Source organism: Opisthorchis viverrini (genome assembly GCF_000715545.1).
Source record: "Opisthorchis viverrini unplaced genomic scaffold opera_v5_24, whole genome shotgun sequence".
Classification (NCBI taxonomy): domain Eukaryota; kingdom Metazoa; phylum Platyhelminthes; class Trematoda; order Opisthorchiida; family Opisthorchiidae; genus Opisthorchis; species Opisthorchis viverrini.
In genome coordinates this window covers 2159919-2183576 of record NW_008751680.1, presented here as the reverse complement: position 1 = coordinate 2183576, position 23658 = coordinate 2159919, and the positions used below count along the sequence as shown (strand labels likewise).

Sequence of the window (23658 nt, the reverse complement as noted above, 5' to 3'; positions counted from 1 at the left end):
AACTACCTGATTAGCTTAGGAAGATGCATTGCTTCAAGTTTAATTCAACTGCTTACGGTAATATAGGAGGTGAGTTTGCATGATGGTGCTTATACACTTTAGCTTGCGGATCTCTCAGACAAATGACAGGAAAGCACCACAATGCCTTCTGTCGTGCACGAGTCGCAGTTAGCAATATGCTGAAACTGTCTCCTAAGTGCAAAGTATATTTTTTCGAATACCTCCAAGATGAGGACTTGTTTACACATGAAACCATGAGAAGAGATGCGTGTGATGTAGTGCGCGATTGTAGCAGTGTGTCCGAGTATTGTGTGCGGAATACAGCAGATGATTCCAAGGCCGTCATTCGGAGATCCGGGTCTTAGGGACAAAGACACATTGTGTTATCTAATAGACTACCTGGACTCACCAGTAGCGTCAGATTGTCGCTGTGGGATGTCATTCTCACCCATCTAGTTCACACGAGTACATCCTTTGACTGGGTTTCAGCATGTAAAACAGGGATATTCTCAGTGCATCGTATCATCCTGCCGACCCAAATGACTATGATGTAGCACCGGAACTAGCAGTCTGAAACTATGTTCCATCAGGTATGGATAAACAAATGTGTGAATCAATCGGGCTTATTGAGTATTCAATACACACAGCCAACGAGTGCTTGAAAATGTTGGTGCATTTCTGCTATCAAAATATTCTCCTCCTTGCATAAGGTATAATTCCCCATACAACCTGGTAGGAATGTTCAGATTTCCTGATGAAAATCCTAAACTAGTGTGTATCAAGTTAAAGTATCCTGACAGGTTTGTCAGTAGTTGAGCAACCAAACAGGTCGATTGCAAATTCTGTATTTCGTCGTCGAGTAGTAAGAGCATGCGTTGAATAGTTAAACTTTACAAGAGTAAAGAAAACCTGGTTTTGGGACACTTAATTTTGTACCTGCTTTGTGATCGCTCGAACGTTCTTTTCCTGTGATTTAGGTTATTCTTACCGGTAAACAGAATAGCTGATTGGACACTGAACTCAGGGTCTCCAATGACAGGCGCAGAATCCTCTGAAGATAGGAAATTCTACAAAAACGGCCACAGAATGCGTTGTATGGGCATCCATGGAAGTGGCCTGTTGATTGATGAACGTCTCTCATAAGGAAAGATTATTATGCCATACCCTTCACTGCATCTGCTTGTTGTGTGTATTGACCTCACATTCTACACGTAATAACCTCTGTAATAGCTTTCATCCAACTATTTGTGTCTTCATTTCAGGTTCAAAATTCCATGTCCTTTGTGAAGTTTGAACTTGTTAAGAATATCATGCTAGTTAGCTTTTGGTTGATATGTCATACATTGTTATTACCTTGCAGAAAAAATAAACTTGATCGGAACGCTTTTATTCACCTTGGGTGTGAGATAAAAAGGGTAGTATATATATGACAAGCTCTTAACCTGTTGAGGACCTGAGAAATGTGACGAAATTGCGTACTCACCACGATCTTTGACCAAGTCTTTATTCAGACTAGTGGCATCATGAAAGAGTTTACCGTGAGTGAGAAGGAAACAAGTATGTTTTGGGGCATAAATTTCCACTGGAAAGGAACTACGATGTGCCACCAAAGGTGGAAGTTAATCAGCAGTTTACAACAATGTCAGAAGGCAATCATCGGTTGTTACGTGCCATCTGTCTGTCGAAAAACGTGGAATGGGGGGGCTTGGGAGGAATGATCTAGCAAAGAATGACTCCGGCTCTAGAGAGCATGTTTCAAGGCATAAATAAATCTGGCGGTAAGTTTAAAAGACAACCTTGATTTCAACAGCTGATGGACCAAAACCGATTAGCTTCCGAATACGGATCAGACTGGTCCAGTCGGAAATAGTCCAGATTTCAGAGATAAGATCGTTTGAAACCTCAGCATTCTATTAAGATGTCTACTCATACAGGCAGCTTGACTTTTTGTCAGTAGCTGGGTCCTTGTGTCCCTTGTCCGTAACGCCAAAGCCCATGGAAATGTGAGTGCAGCGCTATTACGGTACTTTTAATTGGTGTGAATTAGGGGTATCAAATGAAAATTTTGAGGATCGTTGAGTTCAGAGTTAAGAAACACTGACCACTCCTTTCATTTCCCGGACAGCGTATATACAAACCCCTCTGCGTTCATAAATTCAGATTCCTAGTTTATCGTCTTGTGTTGATGAGAAAAGGAAAATACTAGAGTTTCGTGAGCAAGTTTCTCCATGCACCCCACATTCCTAAAGGATTTCGAATCACTCCTTGATCTCGTTTTTTGGTCGACCAAACGCCAGTCAGAAGGAGAAATCGATGTGGTCACTTAGTCCTCTAGCAGTTAATTTTAGACTTTTATTTGGTCGCATGCCTATTTATATTTTTAGGCAATCCGAATCTTTACAGTAGAATTCAATTGTCTGTAAAATTATGACTTTTTGGAGCCTAATTTCAGAAGGTTGAGTTTGAGAATCATCGTGACAATAGGACAAATATCCAAACTTGCTGGTTGGTGCATCCACTTGTCTGATGCGAGCAGTTGATGATTCCCTGATTCGGAGAGACTTCATAGTTTAAGTGCATCAGGACCACCTCATATTACTGTGACCGGATAGTGACGGTAACGGATATAAAGCAAGAGACTGCCAAGTACAAAACAGACAGTTTAACGAACTATATGCCGACGGGAATGGATGACTGAGATGGATTGATTGCGCGTCACCAGTTCTTTCGATCGATCGTTTTGAAACGTATGCTCTTTTTAATAATCGAGAATTGCAAGACAAGAGTCATTCAGAACCTTATGACCGAATGAGTGGAACACTGCGTTTTGGCGAATCTTCCAAAATATGCTGGAAAATACAACGGAAGTCTCAAGGACGAAATAGAGTTATCTTACTAAAGCTAGCTGAGTCTGAGAACGGAACTTTACATTTGTCCAAGACGTATTCAGATAAGCCACGAGCATCTGTTCCCTGTTCTCACTCTGAGGCTATTCGATTCCACATCTCGTCCACTTCACCCGACGGACTTCAGATCCTGTGGTTGAAGCGGTCATCTCATGAGGTGCAGTTCCATCATCCATTACTATAGTACTGCAGTAATGTAAAGGCAGAACCTTTTTCACATACGAAATCATTACTGCCGTTTAGCTCAACTTTTCAAAACGATTCCGGGTTGCCCATTCGTTATACGGTTAACCACATTTCATATTCATCTTCGTAGGGTATCACTCCGGTTCTACCGCGCGTGCCTTGGTCTCCATCCAGACCAGTTATTGTCCTACAGATCTGACAGCTATACAAAAACAGCCACCTAAATTTGCGAATTTATCACAGTACAATTTTTTAGACTATGAATCCACTAAAGGTGCCATACCTAACCGAATCCGAAGTGCAACGCCACCATCGGTCAAAAAAGGGTCATACTCGCCCTAAATAAGCCAACTCTATCGGATCAGCACTTCAATTGGTCCAGTGATTCGGCGATCACATCCGATCTGGAGCATATCGGGGATGCTCAAACACACGCAGTCGCACAAACCAAGCCTGTTCCAAGAACCAAACAGCAGTCAGTCTCAGACGCACTAAAAGGAACATAGATATTGATAGAATTAGACTCACAAATTGTTCTGAGTTGGTCCACTGGATGGTGTCGCTTGCAATCACCTGAAAACTGTCAACTAACAAAAAAATCAACAACAAACAAAAACCGACAAAATCAACAACAAACAACTGAAAAAATCTGTAATTTCCCACGGTCCATCGGGCTGCTCTTAAAGTGATTTGGAGCACACCTATTTTAGAAACTGAATATTCCGAAGGTGTTTTTAATATGCCGATTACGGTATACCGTAGACCTTCTACTGTGCTGTCGACTGGCAAGACTCCATGGATCCGTTTCTATCAGACCTATCAAAACCAACTCCTTATATGATGTATACACCTTTGAATCTACTCGCAAAAACGGTCACAACTTTTCCTCCGCTATTCTCATTGCGAGCTCTAGCTCAACACAGAATGGTACACGTTTTGATACCGCGGATTTAGTTTTCCTCGACCACCAGCAGCCTTACAACAGCACCAAAGATTATACGGAGTACATGGTGGCAGTACCAGTTCCCAAGTTCATGAGAAGCATTTTTTTGGGACGCATTCAGATAGCCTATGGTCATCATCAACTTTTGCGACGATAGCATGATCGCTTGAATGAGCTCATGTAGGACACTGATGGAAGGACAAGCAACTGACAGCTTTTTCAGTAATAGACCAACGCATCATGCCAATTCTTCTAACGGCAATATTCAACGAAAATGTCAAGTCTTTTTTTCTGAGGCTACAGCAACCCAAACATTGCAGGAGAAAGTGAAGGTTAACTTCAGGGCACTACACTTCTGAGAAATGACACCGTGGGTTGCGCGCTGCTTGTGACAGTACTGTTGTAAATTCCAAGCTTTCCTCATCCTACTGTCAATTAATAAGTAGCTCAAAAGGAAAATAATCCTAGAGAATGAGTGAAGCTTCCATCTGAATATTCATCAATCGAGAAGTCACCAAACGTGCGGTCACGTGATTTGGTTTCCGTGATTGGAGGGTGAGTGGCTCTATATCCTGTCTAAGTGAGAGCTAGGTACAATGCTGAGTAGCCGCTTGTGGTCAAGCGGTTAAATGTTCGAACCACTAGCTGGCTTCGAAACTCCCTTGATTTCCGTGAGATGGACACTACTGATTTTTCTAAATAAGGATTATACATCTGTATGGTGCTTCTCGGCCTTTCAGCATAGACTGGCTTCATTTACGGGACAAAATCTCAATTGAAAAAACTACACATGTCTGAAGCACACCCAGACTTTACTCATTCAAACAGCAACAGTCAAACACACCATTTCTGAGCCGTCAGTCCTATTTCCGTGCATTTTCTGTCATAACATTGTGAAACCATTCTTACAGCAATCAGTGCATAGGCTTTGGATAATTGCCATTCCTGAGCGTTGCTTCGCCCTCCACCCAAAAAATGCACCCACCTGTTGTGTCAGTGCACGACCGCTAGCCCCGTTACGTACTCTACCCTAACTGCTTCGTTTGGTACTAGACCTCGCACGCTTGCGACTTTACCCTTGTGCGATGCGATTCCACATCAACCTTGTGTTATCACTGCTATCACCTCGCGAATCTCAGCATCTATCAGACTTCCCGTACTGGTTCAGAAAACGGCCCTGTTCTTCCTCTAGATTACTTACTCGGCCGTACACAATAATCGTGTTTTTCCTAACTCCGAAAATCCGGTAGGACTCATATAACAATCGCCACCAAGACGCCAAGTCGCAGCGCATACCTCACTCGCATTGTAAACATCATCATCATCGTTCACTAGTTGGTGTTACTTGTGTTTTCAGAGTGTTACACCTGCCAATAATCTCCTGAGATTTTCGTGTAACATGACGTTGCATGCAGGCGAGACACTCCAAAACTGAATAGTAGGTTCGCTGGCTATATGGCTGAATATGGGTTGCCGTCTGGTGTCTCCTTGACATCTTAACTATGTGACTAAACATGGGTCTCGAGGCAGAGTCAGAAACAGGTGGTATGTCCTAACGGATTCTATAAATGGTCTAATCTGTTACATGTGACCCTGGTGTTCAGTTATCTATCTGTTGTCATGCCTTCACATGGTCGTGCTTGCTAAACCCAGCACTACGTAGATGCAAGTTGTGACTCAGTCATGACGGTTGCAGTTAAGATGTCGCTATTTAATGAGATTAGCGATGATCGGTGAAGTGAATAAGAGGGTCGCGCTGGTGAACAGGAAAATGACACAGTTGCTTAGTGCGCCTGTAAATTGCTTTCGGGTAAAACGTTACACCAAACGCCCGTGGTACGGGTGAAAGGAATAAGGCATTCGCTGCGGAGTTATTTATTAGAAAATGTCAACTGACCAGTCACAGACTATTGGACAGGTAAGCAAAACTCTCATTTGCATCTTAATTACAAAAACTGGACATCCATCTTCTCCTGAACGCGTCTTCTTGAACCTTCCTGGATGTTCATTGACTCCAATCATTCATTGCTCAAATCCAAGCAAATGCTACAAAGTGACTCCACAAATTCCGCAACACATCTCCCTTTTCAAGAGACGCAAAGCGAATTCACAAGAACAAATATAATACTCGCATGCCTCCCTATCAGTAGTATCACCGTTACACAGGTAGAGATGCATTAATTCGTTTTTCAGGAGTCGGCCAGGCCGATTTACAGGCCATACTGAAATGGCTGACAAAGAAACAAGAAGCCGATCGTCGCTGATTTATGAAATTAATTTTAACGGAATGCTAAGTGGCGCACTTTGTTATTCCACGCATGACTTAAGAATGATAACGGCTTGTGCCCACGTTCTGTCTCCAACGTTGTCGTCCGACTACGTTAGAAAGTCACCTCACTCATGTAGGCCATCAACACGCATGTTACATGTTCCAACACGCACTGTCAACTGAGTCGGTTCATTTGTTAGTCAAGTTGATTCACCGGTTAACCGATAAAACGGTTCGCCTCTGACGTCACACGGAGTGTGCGTACACAAACCAGTTACGTGGGACGGAGTCGATTGAGGTAAATGCTTGTTTTTCCGTATGTGAAGGACAATCTGATACCCATGGTTTCGGGAAGAAGAAAATCTTTTTTTACCGATGACTACGTCGTCACTTTCGAACTCACACTTGCTATGTCTGAAATAAAATTAACGTGCGTGAAATAATTTAGCCTTGTGCGTCTGTAGGCAGAGGAGCGGACCGATAAAACGGTACTAATACGACCAGCAGTCGTCACTTATTATCGGAACAAATTCTAGTATTTAAAGTGTTAACTACGTGAAGCACTATTAGGTCAAGAATTTTACACTGTACCTGAGATTTCAAAACCACAGATAGCTGCTTAGGAATGCCATTCAGCAATCTCAATTTAAAATATAATAAAAACAAGGAATTTTTGAACAAAATGTTACCGGTTATTGATTCGCTTTCGCAAAATATTTTGGCGGTCCAAATAATGATATTTGATGGAGAATTAAGAGCAATTCAACAGTACTAGAATTTTCGCTTGTGTATTCGACTGAACCATGCAGTTGTGATTCTCAGTGGGTCAAAATTCCAACTGCATCCAGTCTCATTCATTCCGGTGTTGGGGCTTGCAGCCTCGAGCACCAAAGCCCCTGCGTGGTGTTTTAGCAGAAATAGGTTTTGGAAACTATGCCCATTCACCACACGCCTTTTCCCAACACACCTAAAGGATGTAAGATGGCCATATTACCGTGACAGAGTCCAGGGTAGGCCCCTGTGACAGCGACATCGTCGGATATGCCGGAAATAGAAAATCTGATTATACTGCGTCCTTCCCGTGGCGTAAGACGGACTAGTCGTTATTAAGTTACATTTTACATAATTTCAGGGAAGACGTTGAGCTTCTCAGAGTGCATGACAACAAAATGAAGTGTTTGGAACATTGATAGGTCTTATGGTCAGCTTCTTCAGTTTCAGTACTAGCATATTTCTTCGGTGCACTCTGAAAAAAATCGATATTCTCTGATGAATAACACCAAATTTGATGTCTCTCACACTACACTATCAGCTTAATGCTGAGATATGTTACCAACTGATTTGGTCGTAGCTAGTTACATTAGATTGGTGAGTCATGTCGTTTATTGATTTTTGAGAAGAAACAAGATATTGGTGTGTAAAAAAAATCATTTTTTCGAATAGTTCTCTACGTGCGCGTGGATACAGCTGATATTTATGTGTGATGATGCAGATATGGATCAAATGAGTTTTATTTTCCCAGGGTATCGAATCACAAGTCATCTATAAGATTTGGCCAATTACGAATGTCCCTTTTCTCCTGTGCAACAGCAGTTACAAACCCATCCACATTGATTATGCAGATTGTACATTTTCTCACCACCATTTCCCATTTGTAATTCCATAAAGTGTGACACCCTGTACTCCTAGCTGTGTTCATCCATCCAAGCCACACCTTTCTGTCGCTCTTGCTTTCTAACGGCTCATGAAGTGTGAAGCACAATACGTCCGCGCTTCAAACGCAACTCCTGAAACCCTCTTTCACGTTAGAAATATTTGCTGCCGACAGCAACTTATATTTCAGATTGTCACACAAAGTTTGCAATAACTTCCTGGCTATCCTCAAGCAGTACTCAAGTTGAATGGCGGCCAAGTTTCCTGTCGTTCCGTTCCATGTGGTGCATATTCCTGTTGGCAAGGTTGACCTCCAGTCATTATCAATGATGCGGATAGGTGTGCTTTTGTGTAAAAGGCCCAGTCGTAAAGAGTGCAAACACACGGTTGGGTGCGATATCACGATACAGAATGCTAGGATTGTGGTCTTGAATACGCGAGTTTCATGCACATCAAGCGAAGCTTAAAGGCACCAATAGATTCGATGGACAAATTTGCCCTATCGGCACTCCACGTCCTCTCTCCATGCAGCACTTTTTTGGGTTATGCCTGCATCGGAGAAAACCTGATGTCAAATGCGGTAAATGGCTCATTAAATGATTTGAGACATGGTCGAACGACTGAGTGTGACATGACATGATGAAGAAACCGAGAACTTCTATGGATTTCTAGCTTAAGGAATACAGGTTATCTCTACCAAAGACTCACAATCATTTCTACGTGAACGTTAGCAAGATGATAGTTGCACATCTGTTGTGTATAATTTTCTGCCCACCAAAGTCAGATGCTTATAATGAAAGCAGATCTGAACCATCAATAGCATGCACTTTCAGATTGACTAGGTTTCTAACAGAAATTGTAGATCACATACTCCCATGGGCATAGCCAGCCTATCCCATAAATCAACAATAAAGTAGTCGCTTCACCTATAGCTTATTACACCTGGCACTCAGCATCACTTAGATTTGTCATCCTTTAAAAATTTCCTGCAATGTCACAGACTACTTCTGAAGTGCCTGAATGAGCCCAGGTTCTATGTTTGCAGCCGATGCATTTGCGGCTTCTAAAGTGAATACTTTAAATAGTTCTTCAATCAACCGAAGATAGAATGCAAGTGCTTTGCACTACTCTAATAGGACTGGCATTAACCTTGCCTACCCTGTAGCTACCCTTTCGCCACATACATGATTGTACAGGTCACCGCCACTCGCTGGATCACGAGATCTGTCTTTTTTTCTTGCACTCACAAATCACGCCACAGTCGTGACTAGCTTGACTACACAGCTCACAGTCAAGCCCTTCATCCCGGGGCCTCGTTTTTTCCCTAATAGTACAAACCACGATGCACATCCGATATCGACTGTCTACCGTCTGATACGGTAGCAAAAAGTCATGTGCTGATACCCACACACACGCAAACGTCCCACAAACAGGATGCCAGCACAGCAACACGAAACAACTCAACAGAGCTTCGCACGTCGCCCGGCTCGGAGCAGAGCCGCTCAGGATTTTTACGGCGTTTCAGTCACGGATATCCAGGACTACGTGTGGCTGGTACAACAGCGAAGAAGACACGAAACCTGCATCCGGATTTACAACAGGATTTAGCAAACTGTACCTGCAAAACGATAAGTCCCTTGTTTGCATATATATCTATTGTAATAATTTTACTCAACAAGCGGACATTGTTAGTGCTCCCCGTTTTCTCGGTCGTATTCCTAGTTTTCGGGTTCCGTTAGAGCATTAACAACCCCACTACTTGTGATCCTTACACTTTCTAGTGATCTAGATGGTCACTTTTGGTGCATACTAAGTAGTAGATCATCAAAGTTTTTCTGCCTTGACAAAGCACACGGAGGCGGTCATCAAACTATCCATCAAAAACTGCTCACTGAAAATTCGCCAGCGGTATACATATGAAAGTGGGTTGCTTAAGTCCGGACGCATGTGACAGCTTCACCGGATACCCCTGCTACACGACATGAATTTTAAATTCCAAGCCTTGCAGCGTACCCACGTACTCTTACATCGATCGTTTCAACCCAGGTTCTTCTGCACTTAGCTTCATGAGGCAGCAAAGGGGGCGCGATAAAACAACGTCATTGAGTGTTTAAATCGGAGTGCACGTCGGTACTGCTGCCGAACTGAAACGATGGAAACTAAATACGCTAGATTCGTTTCAGTCATACAGGATAAGTCAAGTCAAGCCAAGCTTCGTGTACCACTGGGGGAGGAATTTCCATCTTACATAGTAAATTCGTAAGGAAGGAAGGTGTAAGAAGGGATAAATTAAACGGAGATGCACGGAAATTTTGGTAGCCCGCGTGCTTTCCCTGAAGTTTGATCAGGTGGCCGCTGATTCGTTTGTCCAGGTTGGCAGTTAACTTCCTGACGTCCCATCGCCAATCGAGGTGACGCCATAACCACGCGCTCATTATGTCCTAAAATGATGAGCCCGGGGTGCTTAATGGTGAAGACGTTAAATTATTGGCAGAATGTCTATCTTTCGAACCCAACCTGTGCATTCCGATCACGCCTGTCTCGGTTAGGGTAACCTGACCGTTTCTTAGCCCTCGTGCTTCCACTACTTACTTACCTACTGACTCTCTGATTTAGCCGAGTTTTGTTGTTCTCCATGCCCCCTAGATGGTTCCAGTTCTTCATTATGACAAATCCTAAAGAGTTTCATGACTTAATTGTTTCCCCCTGTTTTCCTATTTCTATGTTTTTATTTATCAGCAGCTTCGTATCACAGGGCTGATCATGGCCTCGGTTTACAGGTCAGATGCAAGTCCCGTTTCTCCCAGAGAGTGATAACAAGCCATCATCATTATCATCACCATCATTATCACGTCATTATATTAAGCATACACAGGTGGTACGGAAATGTTTGGAATGGAACCGGCAATATATTCATGTAAGGGAATTACATTACCGTATGTTTTTAATGTTGGGTAACTAATAGAAGTTTTCCTCGAAAAATTGATCCGAAGTTGGAAGTTCAGAAGTTCCAGAAACACAGGTAGCTTCATGCTTACACTCCCGGAATGGGGCAGGCGCCTTCACCAAGTCATTCTCAACCAATCAGTGTTTGAGTTCTGCTAAGCCAGGTAGTTGGTGTAGGCCATATTCAACATACACATGCGCACCAGAGTGTAACCAATCACGTTATTCACCGAGTCTCTGATCCAGGTTAGCCGGTGATTTAATGTTCAAACAAGTAGTTTGCTTCTATCATCCTGGCGATTGAAAATGCGCGAAATCGTCCACATCCAAGCTGGACAGTGCGGAAACCAAATTGGTTCAAAGGTGAGTTGCGTTTACTGTTCGCTACGCAGAATAATTTTATGGTTTATCGAGCCCATAGAACATTTATCGTTCTTTATGCACTCTGCCCCCAGTTTTGGGAAGTCATATCGGACGAACATGGTGTCGATCCGACGGGAAAGTACCATGGTGACTCGCCTCTACAGTTAGAACGCATTAACGTCTACTTCAATGAAGCTAGTGGAGGTAACTACGTACCGAGAGCGATTCTCGTGGATCTAGAGCCTGGAACCATGGATAGTGTGAGAGCAGGACCATTCGGCAAACTGTTTCGTCCGGACAATTTCGTGTTCGGTCAAAGTGGAGCTGGAAACAATTGGGCCAAAGGGCATTACACTGAAGGCGCAGAGTTGGTGGACAATGTATTGGATGTTGTGCGCAAGGAAGCCGAATCCACAGATTCATTGCAAGGATTCCAGCTTACCCATTCTCTGGGTGGTGGGACAGGGTCGGGTATGGGGACGCTGCTGATATCGAAGATTCGCGAAGAGTATCCAGATCGAATAATGAGCACCTTTTCTGTTGTACCCTCACCAAAGGTAAGCCGGGTATTTTATGTGTGCTTCGCTTTGGACTCTCGTCATTCGTTCATGTGGGTTAGTGAAACAAACCCCGTCGAACTTTAGCTCCCTGTTAGAATAGGATGTTTTCTGTAGGATGTTCTCTGGCTTGTATTCCAACGGGTAAGTCTCAGCAGACGTTCTGGACGTGAGTAGCCAGACCTCAGATTAGTCTACGCATCACTAGAAACTATCATTTGTTATGGTAGTTTATTATACACAACACAGAAAGCTCCGAATGGTCAATAGGATAGCCTCTCTGAAATCGACACATGTTAATGCAGCGTGGAGATCAACGTCTATCGTCCAAGTCAGCACAAAAATGTAACCTTTTGCCTGCTGCTCAGATTCTCATTAGAGCCACTAAACAAGCTTATCTGTCACGAAAATACTGATACTTACAAGAAACTGCATATCTCCTAAGTTATCACTCCGTATTACCATCGTCACATGTTTCTTTGATTGATGTCGCGCCTGTATACTGGGCAAGGTCAAGCCTGAAGTAGTCAACTGATCAGTAGAGATTGTGGATCAGCAATGGTTATGACATCAAACGTATTTTACTATGATATTTGACCAACGAATTCACATTTACCCCAAACCAGTTGAACTGGGAATCTGGGACAAACTGGGTGAACCCATGTTGACAGTCTCGCCCTGTGTTCGGAATGATCAAAGCGGAAGCAGTCAGATTTTCTGTTGTGCTGACACTCTTACAGTCGTTTCATCCGTATCTGTTCTAAACAGCCGATCCATCGGAGGATAACTTCTGGCATTTGTCATAGGTGAAACCCCCATTGTGCACGAGTCAACACTAACAGATCTACTTTGAAAGAAGCCAAATAACATACCCCTATTCAGAACATCAATTGATGTCTGCGCAAATCTGCTCTGTGGCGATTACTTTGCAACATACGGCGGCTCGGTTGCTGTGTCAGCAGATGCGGCGTCCTCGTGAGAATCTATAATGACTGCTGTTAGTTGGACAATTCGCTGGGTTTGCTAGTTGAATGACACCTCGCTGGTTCACTGGTTCAAACCCATGGACTCCTTATTTTCGGTTTCTGCAACAAGGCACGTTCGGTTGATTAAATCCTATTTATGCTGCTTTGGGGCTACTGGGATTATTGGTTCCCATGGCGTCGCCTTAACAGCGAATTCCCTTTCTTGTTGTATGCTACGTCCCGCACTCTTTCGTTTCCATGGGCTGGAAAGTCATAAGCCGATCTCACTCCGAAATTGATTTAGGGTCCCCTAAGTTAGAGTTGGTTGCGTTCACTTCCGACACTTCGATCTCAGGTGTAATGATATCACCTACTGACAACTAGTTATAATCTTGTGACACTATATACAGCGGAATAACTATGAACCGTTGCTCGCGATAGTCCAGGAGAGATCTGTGTATGCGAATAAGGATTAGACAGACACTAATGTATTGCATATAAATTCTGGTGACCTTTTGGAACCATTGTTTGCCCCTCCCTTGTGTTCACTCTTCTTTATTTCACCCAAACAAACATCTTAACATGATAGTGTACCGAAGCAAAAGAACTTTATCAGCACTCTTTGGTACATGATATGGTCAGAGAGGCCAGGACGGTAGAGTATTCAAACATTCCCATCACATCATCACTCCCTGTAGTATCTTCTTTTCAAATCCTTGAATTCATCCACGACTGTGCTGACAATCGTCCTACAATCGCATACCAGGCAATGGAGTCTGGGAATCTGGTTGTTGTAGGTGTTTCTTGAGGGGGGTGTTTGTTACAGCTTCTGTGTGCGAGAGAAAAACGGCTTTCTTTTCTTTGGGTAGCGGGTTGATTCCTATCTCAGTCGGTAACCTATGATTCGGATTACTTGATGCACTTTCTACAAATCGAGACGACCCAAACCAAACACACCCGCCGAAAAACCTTTTCCAAATTTACACAATCTTCCTGCATCCAAAGGGTACATGCACTTCATGATCTTCATATGACAATTTTCACAACCATAGCTTTTACCTGAGACTGGCATCCTAGTTATTCCACTGAGTGCGAGTAATGCCCTTAGCGATCCGCACGATTCAAACACACGAGACGCCAAACATGGATGAGCAGTTGTGAGGGTGCTCGCAGACAGGGTACTTCAAGTGCAGAAATAAAAAAACACCAACCTTGCACCTTCAACAACTTGCTCGAAGTCAGATAATTTGGAATGGCTATCTTTGGGGCGGTTACGCCTCCAACGGATTGTGGTTCTGCACTCATGTGTTTTGGTTGCACAGAAAAGCGCAACTCATTCTTAGGCGCGGCAATTTCCTCCTCATGCAGTACTTTCTCCATCTCCAGTAGGCCTTCCTCAAATCGTGCCTTAGTCACTCAGGGCATTTTTGTTACCGTGAGGAGTAAACGAGTAAGTTTTTGAACAAGGAACCGTCTCTCATTAGGTTCAGGTCCCCCAGATTGAGTTGTGATCGAAGAATTTCGTTCGACAGTTTTGTCCGTTCTACGATACGTCATATGTGCGTGGAGCTCTAACATACAGCAAAGTTGCTTGGTTGAGGAAAACCTGATTGGATCTTGGCGTGGGGTCTCTTTAAGAGTTTTAGGGACATAGGATCGAGTACCCAGTGATAATTAAACATGTGTTCCAAGTCATAGCAAACTACTCACAAGACTTCAGACAGGTTTGGTAAACAATCGGTGGATTTACTGAAGCTCTCTGAAACTATGACTACCCAATCGGTCCCAAGCACTTCCCAATTGATTTTACTCATAAGGCTGTTGAAAAACTCTTAGACAGCACTTCAACTGGGCGAAGCCTCCGAGTTTCCAAAAATTTTACAAAAAAAATTACGCAAAACTGTACGCAGTCGATGAGATGCATTTAGTTGCAAATTACCTTGATGTTAACAGCGGGTTCATATGAATCGCTTGTTTATGTTACTCATTAACCGAATTTGATGTGAAAAGATCAGTCTAAGAAATATCACGGATAAAGATCGTCTGGTCACGGTCCTGGAGTGTAAATTCGATTGTACACGCAAACGCAGGACCGCATTTTGCTTTGGTCGTTTATCACTGACGTAGGAAAGCCCCTCTTTGTTTTCTCCCTAGTGGCTGCATGCATGTGGGCTGTGTGGGCGTTGACTTGAGGTGATAGTGAAAGAGAGAAGGCTTTCGATGCGGAGTTACTTATTAGAAAATTCCAACTGACCAGTTACAGACAATTGGACAGGGAAGCAAAACTCTCAAATGCATCTTGTTTACAAAAACCGAACATCCATCTTCTCTTGAAAACATCTTCCTGAACATCCTGGATATTCATTGACTGTTGTTCAAATCCAAGCAAATGCTACAAAGGAGAAAACATACTACTCGCATGTCTCCCCATCAGTAGCATCACCGGTCCTGGAGTGTAAACTCGAGTGTACACGTAAACGCAGAACCACATTTTGCTTTGGCCGTTTATCACTGACGTGGGAAAGCCCCTCTTTGCTTTCGTTCTAGTGGCTGCATGCATGTGGGCTGTGCGGCCGTTGACTTAGGGTGATGGTACCGAAGCCAAGATGTGACCACCCCAGGACAGCAGCCTAGGCGCATGGACCTCACGCGTGCGAGTAGTGGCTGCATGTGGGCTGTGCGGCCGTTGACTTAGGGTGATGGTACCGAAGCCAAGATGTGACCACCCCAGGACAGCAGCCTAGGCGCATGGACCTCACGCGTGCGAGCCCTCGCAAACGGGCTGAACGACGATAGTCACAGCCGATCGAGCACAGCTTCATGCCCATGTTTTCGATCAATGTGGTGACAAATGACCGACCAAGGGGCTAGGAACTGATACGGCTAGCCTTGAGAGTTTCGTCTATTTGGTTAGTGTGCCCTGAGAATGGATGAATATCTCGGAAATTTTTTGCGGAAATTTCCTAGTTTTCACTGCTTCCAACCGAGTGTGAAAGTTAACCTTCAGATCTAACCAAATATGACTGTCTTATTTTGAAAAAGTCTGAAATTTCTGTCTGGTGATTACTGGTGGTTACATTCTTCCGAACAATTCAAGGTTATGTTTCGCTCTCAGGGGAGTGCAGGCAGTCCTATTAGTATTGTTTTTTTCAAAGCGGTCCTGTTCCTCTCTGAGTGGTTGGCGCTAGGGTCCACTGAACATCTTCAACACATTGGAACATGTGAGAATAAACAGAAAGGTCGACATCAAAATCCTAAAGTCAGGAAGTTTGTTGGCATTAATTATTGATAGTTCTCATGACTTAAAATTATCCCATACCGATTTTTTGGTGTTGGAATAAACAATTTTCGGTTAAACCAAGTGAATGAATATGAATGGAAACTGTTGAGGGTCATTTTGAACTACGGTCTCTCAGGTTGTATGGAAACAGATTTTATGCGCATCCGTATATAGTCGTTGGACAGTCTACGAAGAAGGCAAGAAGGCCCTAATAATATCATTCCTTTTTTTCCAAGGTATCTGATACGGTCGTCGAACCCTACAACGCCACACTGTCTGTTCATCAGCTGGTTGAAAACACGGATGAGACATTCTGCATTGACAACGAAGCCTTGTATGATATTTGTTTCCGTACATTGAAACTGACGAATCCAACGTATGGTGACCTAAACCATCTGGTCAGTGCAACAATGTCCGGGGTCACGACTTGTCTACGATTCCCTGGACAACTCAATGCCGATTTACGGAAACTGGCAGTCAATATGGTTCCGTTCCCCCGATTGCACTTTTTCATGCCTGGATTCGCTCCGCTCACCAGCCGTGGAAGTCAGCAATATCGAGCACTAACTGTCGCGGAACTCACTCAGCAAATGTTTGATGCAAAGAACATGATGGCAGCCTGTGATCCGCGTCACGGTCGATATTTGACCGTTGCTGCCATGTTCCGCGGGCCAATGTCTATGAAAGAGGTTGACGAACAAATGCTCAACGTACAAAATAAAAACTCCAGCTTTTTCGTGGAGTGGATTCCGAACAATGTGAAAACCGCGGTTTGTGATATTCCACCTCGTGGTTTGAAAATGTCCTCTACGTTCATCGGAAACAGTACTGCCATTCAGGAACTATTCCGACGAATTTCTGAACAATTCACGCGTATGTTTAAGGTGAAAGCCTTTTTGCATTGGTACACTGGAGAAGGAATGGACGAGATGGAGTTCACTGAGGCCGATGAACAATTCACGCGTATGTTTAAGGTGAAAGCCTTTTTGGCATTGGTACCTGGAGAAGGAATGGACGAGATGGAGTTCACTGAGGCCGAATCTAACATGAACGATTTGGTCAGCGAATACCAACAGTACCAGGAAGCCACAGCGGATGATGGTGGCGAATTCGAAGAGGATGAGGAAGAATTAGCTTAAGAATTATACGGTTCAGTCCTTTGATCAATAACTTATATTGATTTTTTCGGGAAAAAACTCCTTCCTTTCGGCGTGATAACACCACTTTGAGTATTTCGGTTCATGAATGACTGCAACTAATAAAGCTGCCTGTTTTACAAATGTTATGCGTGGCCTAATTTGTTTTTACGATGTGTTTTATTATGTTAGTAAGTTGTTCCCTAACGTTTGCGAACTAAATCAGAATTACCAGTCATCCAATCAAAGAGAAGAAGCAGAATGGAGATCTTGTCCTTATTTTAACTAATAAACATTAAAAATTTCAGTAACATTGATAACATTGATGGACACTATTAACAACGATTGAGGAAACCGCTGCCATTTATGAAGGTTTTGGCCTTAAATCTAGCTGGGATTGACATAGCTTGTCACTTTCTGCTCACTGTAGTAAACAGTTCACTGATAAAAAGCCGGAATGATTTGCATTCTAATACACTGAATAGGGGGACTCAACTGCCGAAGGGTACACCACGGCCGAATAAGCATTGGACACCAGCGCCGAGTAGGTCTGATAGATCATCGCCCCCAGTTAAACCGGTTTTCGTTGAACTACTATACATCTATACCAAAGACTGTCTGTATTTCTGAGATGACCACACTGTGTAACCCCGTTCACGGTTAAACCAAGTACAACGGTAATTCCACTAAAGCCAATCGGAAGGTTCAATTCTGCTTTATTCACCAGGCTCTACCGATTGTTGGGGGCTTGAGACGCGAAGCAATAAACTCTCCCCCCAAAGACATTGGTGCACTAAACATCAGCTAAATCTCTCTTTTAAAATTTACATATTACCAAGTCTCCTCTTCGATGAATACTCGTTGCTCCATTCAAAATCACACTGAAGATACTGAAGTGTTTTCATAAAGGAAACTACTCACAAGGTTGCTGAAAACTCTTCGACAGCCCACGACCGGCTTCGCCCTTCTTGGGGCTCATCAGGTAGGCGCAGTCCCCGAGTTTCCGTCAACCTTTTGGTCTACTTGAACCCAAATTGCACTGTTTTCGAGACGAGAAACTCATCTGCAAATCAATTTGGTTTTCACGGGAGACTCAATTGAATCTCTCGTTTATGATGTTCTCCAGCTGAATGTGCTGCACACAGGCAAGTGTTTCTTCTTATATGACAATATTCATCGAGTTAATGTACACCTTGGGTAGCCCAGTAAAATTTGACCCTTGCTGGGACCCATCAAGTAGTTCCCGAAATTCCTCAGTCATATTTTCAAATTGGAGACCAAATTATAAAAAGAAAGTTTTGAACGTCACGCTGAGACTACTATGGTTTTATCGATCGAGTCACGATACGCAAGACATTTAAGAATTAAGTCTATTTGTTGGGGGTCAGATATGAGACAGCTGCGGAAAAATACATATAGCTGATTCGGAAATACAGTTCAGGTACATCGGTTATCGTATTGTCACGTGTTGTGAAAATAGTATAGGTTTCCAGCCGCGAAATCGATTAATGGTCTGTTTTAGTTCAGTCAAATGCAGCAGGATAAAATCTACCCTAAATGCTGTTTCTACAGTATATATTGATCTGTGTCGCCAATCCGCATGCACTCGAGATAATCTGTGCCTTCTGAAACTTGATACAGAGAAAAATTTGTGGTTTGAAATAACCTGTGGCTTTTGGTTGCTCCCATCTGCGTTTGAGTGACTTGGTATTCCATCAGTCCCTATACCTCCTGAGGTTTCAGAGTAGCTACGCACGATCAAGGCGTCAGGCCCGGGAGATTTCGGTCCCAGGTCTCAGGAAACTTGCATGAAACCTCATTGACATAGAATTGGACTTTGCTGTGCTAAACAGGTGGCCACGTGATTAATCTTTATCCCAGCCCTGAGACGCAGGCGTATGGACACAACTTTTGAACGAACGAGATGAGGGACACTAATAAACCAAAAGTAATTATACTGTGCAAGCACCTAATTGAAGTTACAGTGGAAATCGATTCGTAGAGACGCTCACTAGCGATCCACTGGTTACTGGACACAGTAATTTCCACAGGTATTTTGGAGATTAAAGACCGATTTGATACACAGACGGCAATACTCAATAGAATGCCTAAATTACCATCGATCACAAGCAGTCAAATATCTTTGCGGATTAGTTACCAATTTCCCTTCCACCAGAATGCCAAGCCGATTGTGACCTCTTTGATCTCCAGTGAAATGATCCAGAATACTTTTATGAAACTAGTGATCTAGATCCCGATGGTTATTTTGTGACCGCTTTTGATCTGATGGGTTGAACTCTACAGATAAATTACTTGAGTCGATTATATATAAGCTGACTGACCTACCACCGATTCCCTGATTCATCGATCTAGCTAACTTAAGCGCAGATGGTATTAACTCTCTCGTAGGCCCTTTTGTGTGGTTTGATACTGGAACTCTGTACGTCACTTTCATGCGTCTCCATTTTTGAGCCTGTCCCTGGTGCACATAAGCAGGTAGAATTTTCATTTGGAATTTTTACTACGTAGTCGACGAAATTAAAGTTGTTTTTAGTACCCATCTGGCAACGGTGAGTGCCATTGTAGTCGTCAGCTCACTCACTATCCCCAGACCATGTAAAAACCGCAGAGTTCACATTACATATTTAATAAGGACCTGGTCTCGACAAAATCGCTTTTTCCTCACGATCACTACTTTATAATTTGTCCACTGATTTGGCTTTCCACTAGGATTAATTCACTTTTGTGCATCTGTACATATCCTCTGCTTTGGCAAAACACCATTCAGGTCGATTTAGAAATGAGAGTTCGAAACATTGGACTCTACCGAAATCACCACTACACACCCCACAATTTCCGTCCAAAAGCACCGTTTACAGGCTTTTGCAATATCACATGTAGCCAAGTGATGTAAGTGATCAACCATATGTCCGCACTTCACTGAATATCTAACCGTAACCTCCTGACCACTGAGATCGTGTCAGTATAAGTTTTGCCATTAAGTTAGTCGGAAAGGAGTGGCCATGGTCTAGGAGTCCAGTGCAAGACCATATTTGGCGGCAGATATACTTGCAGGTCGCAGCAAACGAGCGAGAATTTGGACGGTTCCCATCAAGCGCATTTGAATTTTTCCGAGAGATTTGCAACCTTGTTCTATTTTAATCCAACTCACTCCCCTCTGTACAATCCTCCTGTATGGGTGTATTTAACCCGGATCCAACATGCCTACGGGATGATATCCTGTATTTGAGCCTCTTCATTATTATCCGTCGGTGCGAGTGTGTGCTCCGATCTTCTGGGGTGACTGTGTCACCATCAGTTACCAAGAGCACGCTGGACGCTCCCGGATTATCACGTCTGAGCGGATCACCGGACCGACTTTTGTAGGATGCGTGGTTTCTCAAAACAAGCAGCCATTATGGAGTTGCCCATCAGCGAAGCCCGTTGCCACAATTCTTCGGTCGAAGAACCGCATGAAAGCTCCCGATTAGCAGGGCAAAGCACTTGAATAAAGTGCTCTAAGGATGCGGGCTAGTGAAGAGCCTACGGTACTATTGGAAAACTGTAGAAATTCTACAAGCAGACCACTATTGTGTCCGATGATGCTTTTGAGGCTTATCGAACAGATGCAGTTATAAGTGCTGGAACCGGGACTTCAGCGGAATCCCTCGTATTGCATATTTTAAGTTCCTTCGGTATATCACCTAGGACACATCATATATCTTAGCATATATCATAAAGCATACATACTTAAGGTATATCATGTTGAGTAAGAAGTCCCCCTTTCGCATTTATACAGACTGAGTAGCTGAAAGGATTTTTAAAAGCTTATATTGTTTTTATCGGTGACCAGCACTGGGTCAGGAGTGCTCTTTTGCACCCATAAATTTTCTAAAACTGGAAAGCTACGTGACTTTTTCTGGTGTGCAGTTAAGAAGTACAAAATTGTAAACCTGCGTTTTGGCTCGTATTTCGATCAATCAGCAGACAGCATTCAGTAATGACTCTCAGAAACTACGAGAGAAGGTTTGGTTGCTCGTTTCACCCGCATATATGTCAAAGTAGTCGCTCAACAGACTAATTGAGTTTTACTCCTCAAAAGGTTGAATAACGTACCAAAAGTTATTGTGAGAAGTACTTAAAAAACAGGTGATTTTGGACATGGCTGAGATATATAAATCAAGTGTGGTCGTTTGAGGAGTAATTCTGAACAGTTAGTTCTATAGAGAATCTCAGTGAATGCCATTTTATACGGTAAGGTTGCGTATACTCCCGTCAGACAAGAGACAGTCCACGTTCCGAATCGCACTTACCCTTGTCCAGGATAACATAGGTCCCCTTCCACGCCTGACTGACTTTTCTCCGCTAATTCTAGCCTTACTTCCTTTCTTTCCATCGAAGTGGGATCTTTTGGTGCTCAACGCTAATTTCATTGTCTATAGTAACTGTCCCAGCTGATCACAAGGAATAAACGGTTTTACTTTGCTGGACTGTAACTTAGTACCCCACTAACATCCCGCTAGGGTTAGGGGTCATTTCTGTTTCCTCATCAGATTTAATTGTTCAAATCTTTCAACAAGTCGTTCCCATCCTTTAGTGTCACTCTAACTTCCAGTGTCTGTTTTCCAACTCATGTGTACATGCATTTCTGTTTTCGGAGGAAACTCATCCTCTGGTGAACTGCAATATTGGTCGCTTCCATTGAAACTCCTCTCGTGAGATTGTTTACAATGCCATCCGTTAGAACGAAGAACTAGTGTTTCAGTCGTTACGCACTACTCCCAAGTTCGCTGTAAATTGCTCGACAGCCCACGACCGGTTTCACCCTCTTTAGGACTCATCATGTAGGCGCAATTCTCGAGTTTCCACCAATCCTACGCTCTGCCTGAACAAACGTTGCACAGTCATTAGTGTATTTGATGAAACAAAGGGTCAAACGTGCTCGGGTGTATCATTCTTTGCTTCAATGCAATCAAGTGAACTGCCGTTCATCTCATTCATTTTGATAATCAGTCACTTCGTATAGAAAAGCATGCCGACAATGGATCATTAATCTGAACATCACAGGGGGACATATCTAAGCCCCCTGAAAGCCACCTATAGTAGCCTCGAGTGGACCTGCCAATACTTGTCGTCCTCAAGGAGTGAGCGTAATAGCATATGCTGCAACCCAAAGTGTCAGCCAAAACCTACAAAGTTACCACAGAAACGGAAGTGTGTGTGCCTACACCATACACTCTAAACCGCATACAGTACTTCACTGATTCACTCTACACGCATCACATGTGTCTGCGCGTCGAAACAAAAGACCGCAAATCAACCAACTTCTTATTGATCTGATCGATCGAGGCTTAAATCACGCTGGTGTCTGTGAACAGGTAGTGACATGAAGTTACAGTTGATCGAACTGTTTATCAAGTGGGTCGATTCCGTTTTCTCTTGTGAGTCGCTCTGAGCAACTGTGAGCAGCTGTCACTGAATCACAGTGAATGCGAAAGGTTAAAATAACTAGCTAGTATTTGCTGTCGCAGTCACGTAGCTCTCATTCCTAAGTGATGCTTTGAGGCTTGACCAATGCACTAAAAGGAAGTACGGTTTAATCAATGTACCCCTACACCCAAGTCTGTTCTCCTAAACACAGCCAATCGAAAGATTTTCGGTATTCTCTTCGATACGTCCAAGTTTGTATGTTCTATATGTGTAGTCTCTTATCCAACCTGCAACACCAAACCTATTACCGTCCAAACTATCGGATACAACACAAATGGTTTCGTCTTTTGTGGGATTTAGTTCGAAAACTAGATCTTTCAAACAGGATAACAAGAGGAGGCTAAATACAACTTTTCCTCATCAGCTGTGATGAACGATACAGTCACGTTCTATTGGATGAAGTCAGAAGCATTAGGCGAAACATAACATAGGCTCTTTTGATACAAGTCACTTTCAAAAGTCCCCGAAGAAAGAGAATGCGTGTTTCATCAACTGGTTCTCACAAGTCTAGTGGGTGACGACTGTTTAACAATGGCTCACCGAAAGCAAACCACTTGCGAACATCGATTTGGAACGCCACTTCGAAAGGCAGTTATTGGTCAGCTTGATGATCTGTACTAGAAAAAATGTACTTTCAGTGACTAAAGACCGTGCTCTCTCAGGTAGGCACTCAACAAAGCGCTCACTTGAGGGTTTTGTCAGTTCAGCTCATGTAAATGTGATTGCGCCTGCTAGTGAACCGGTTAGTGATCCGTTAAAGCTAACCAGCGACGCCTTACCGAGTTACCGTTGGTGATGTTTAGATGTGTGCCGCACGATGCTTGCAGCTAATTCCACACTGAATTTTGTAAGAGTGGCAGTTGCCGTGTATCAGACTCGACAAATCATCCTCGTACGTTATTTACCGGCACACCTGCTGTTACCTTAGAACTTACAGAACAGAGTCCTACGCGAGCACACTGAT

General features: G+C 43.3%; 1 protein-coding gene across 1 annotated transcript; it reads left to right on the top strand.

The window, feature by feature from the left end:
* Positions 1-11167: 11167 nt before the first annotated feature.
* On the top strand, positions 11168-17659 carry T265_02106 (hypothetical protein; the record flags this gene model as incomplete). The annotated part of the gene is made up of 3 exons (XM_009166265.1): positions 11168-11266; positions 11359-11823; positions 16305-17659. 3 exons carry the CDS (start codon positions 11210-11212, stop codon positions 17205-17207), a joined length of 1425 nt encoding a protein of 474 aa, XP_009164529.1.
* Positions 17660-23658: the final 5999 nt, after the last annotated feature.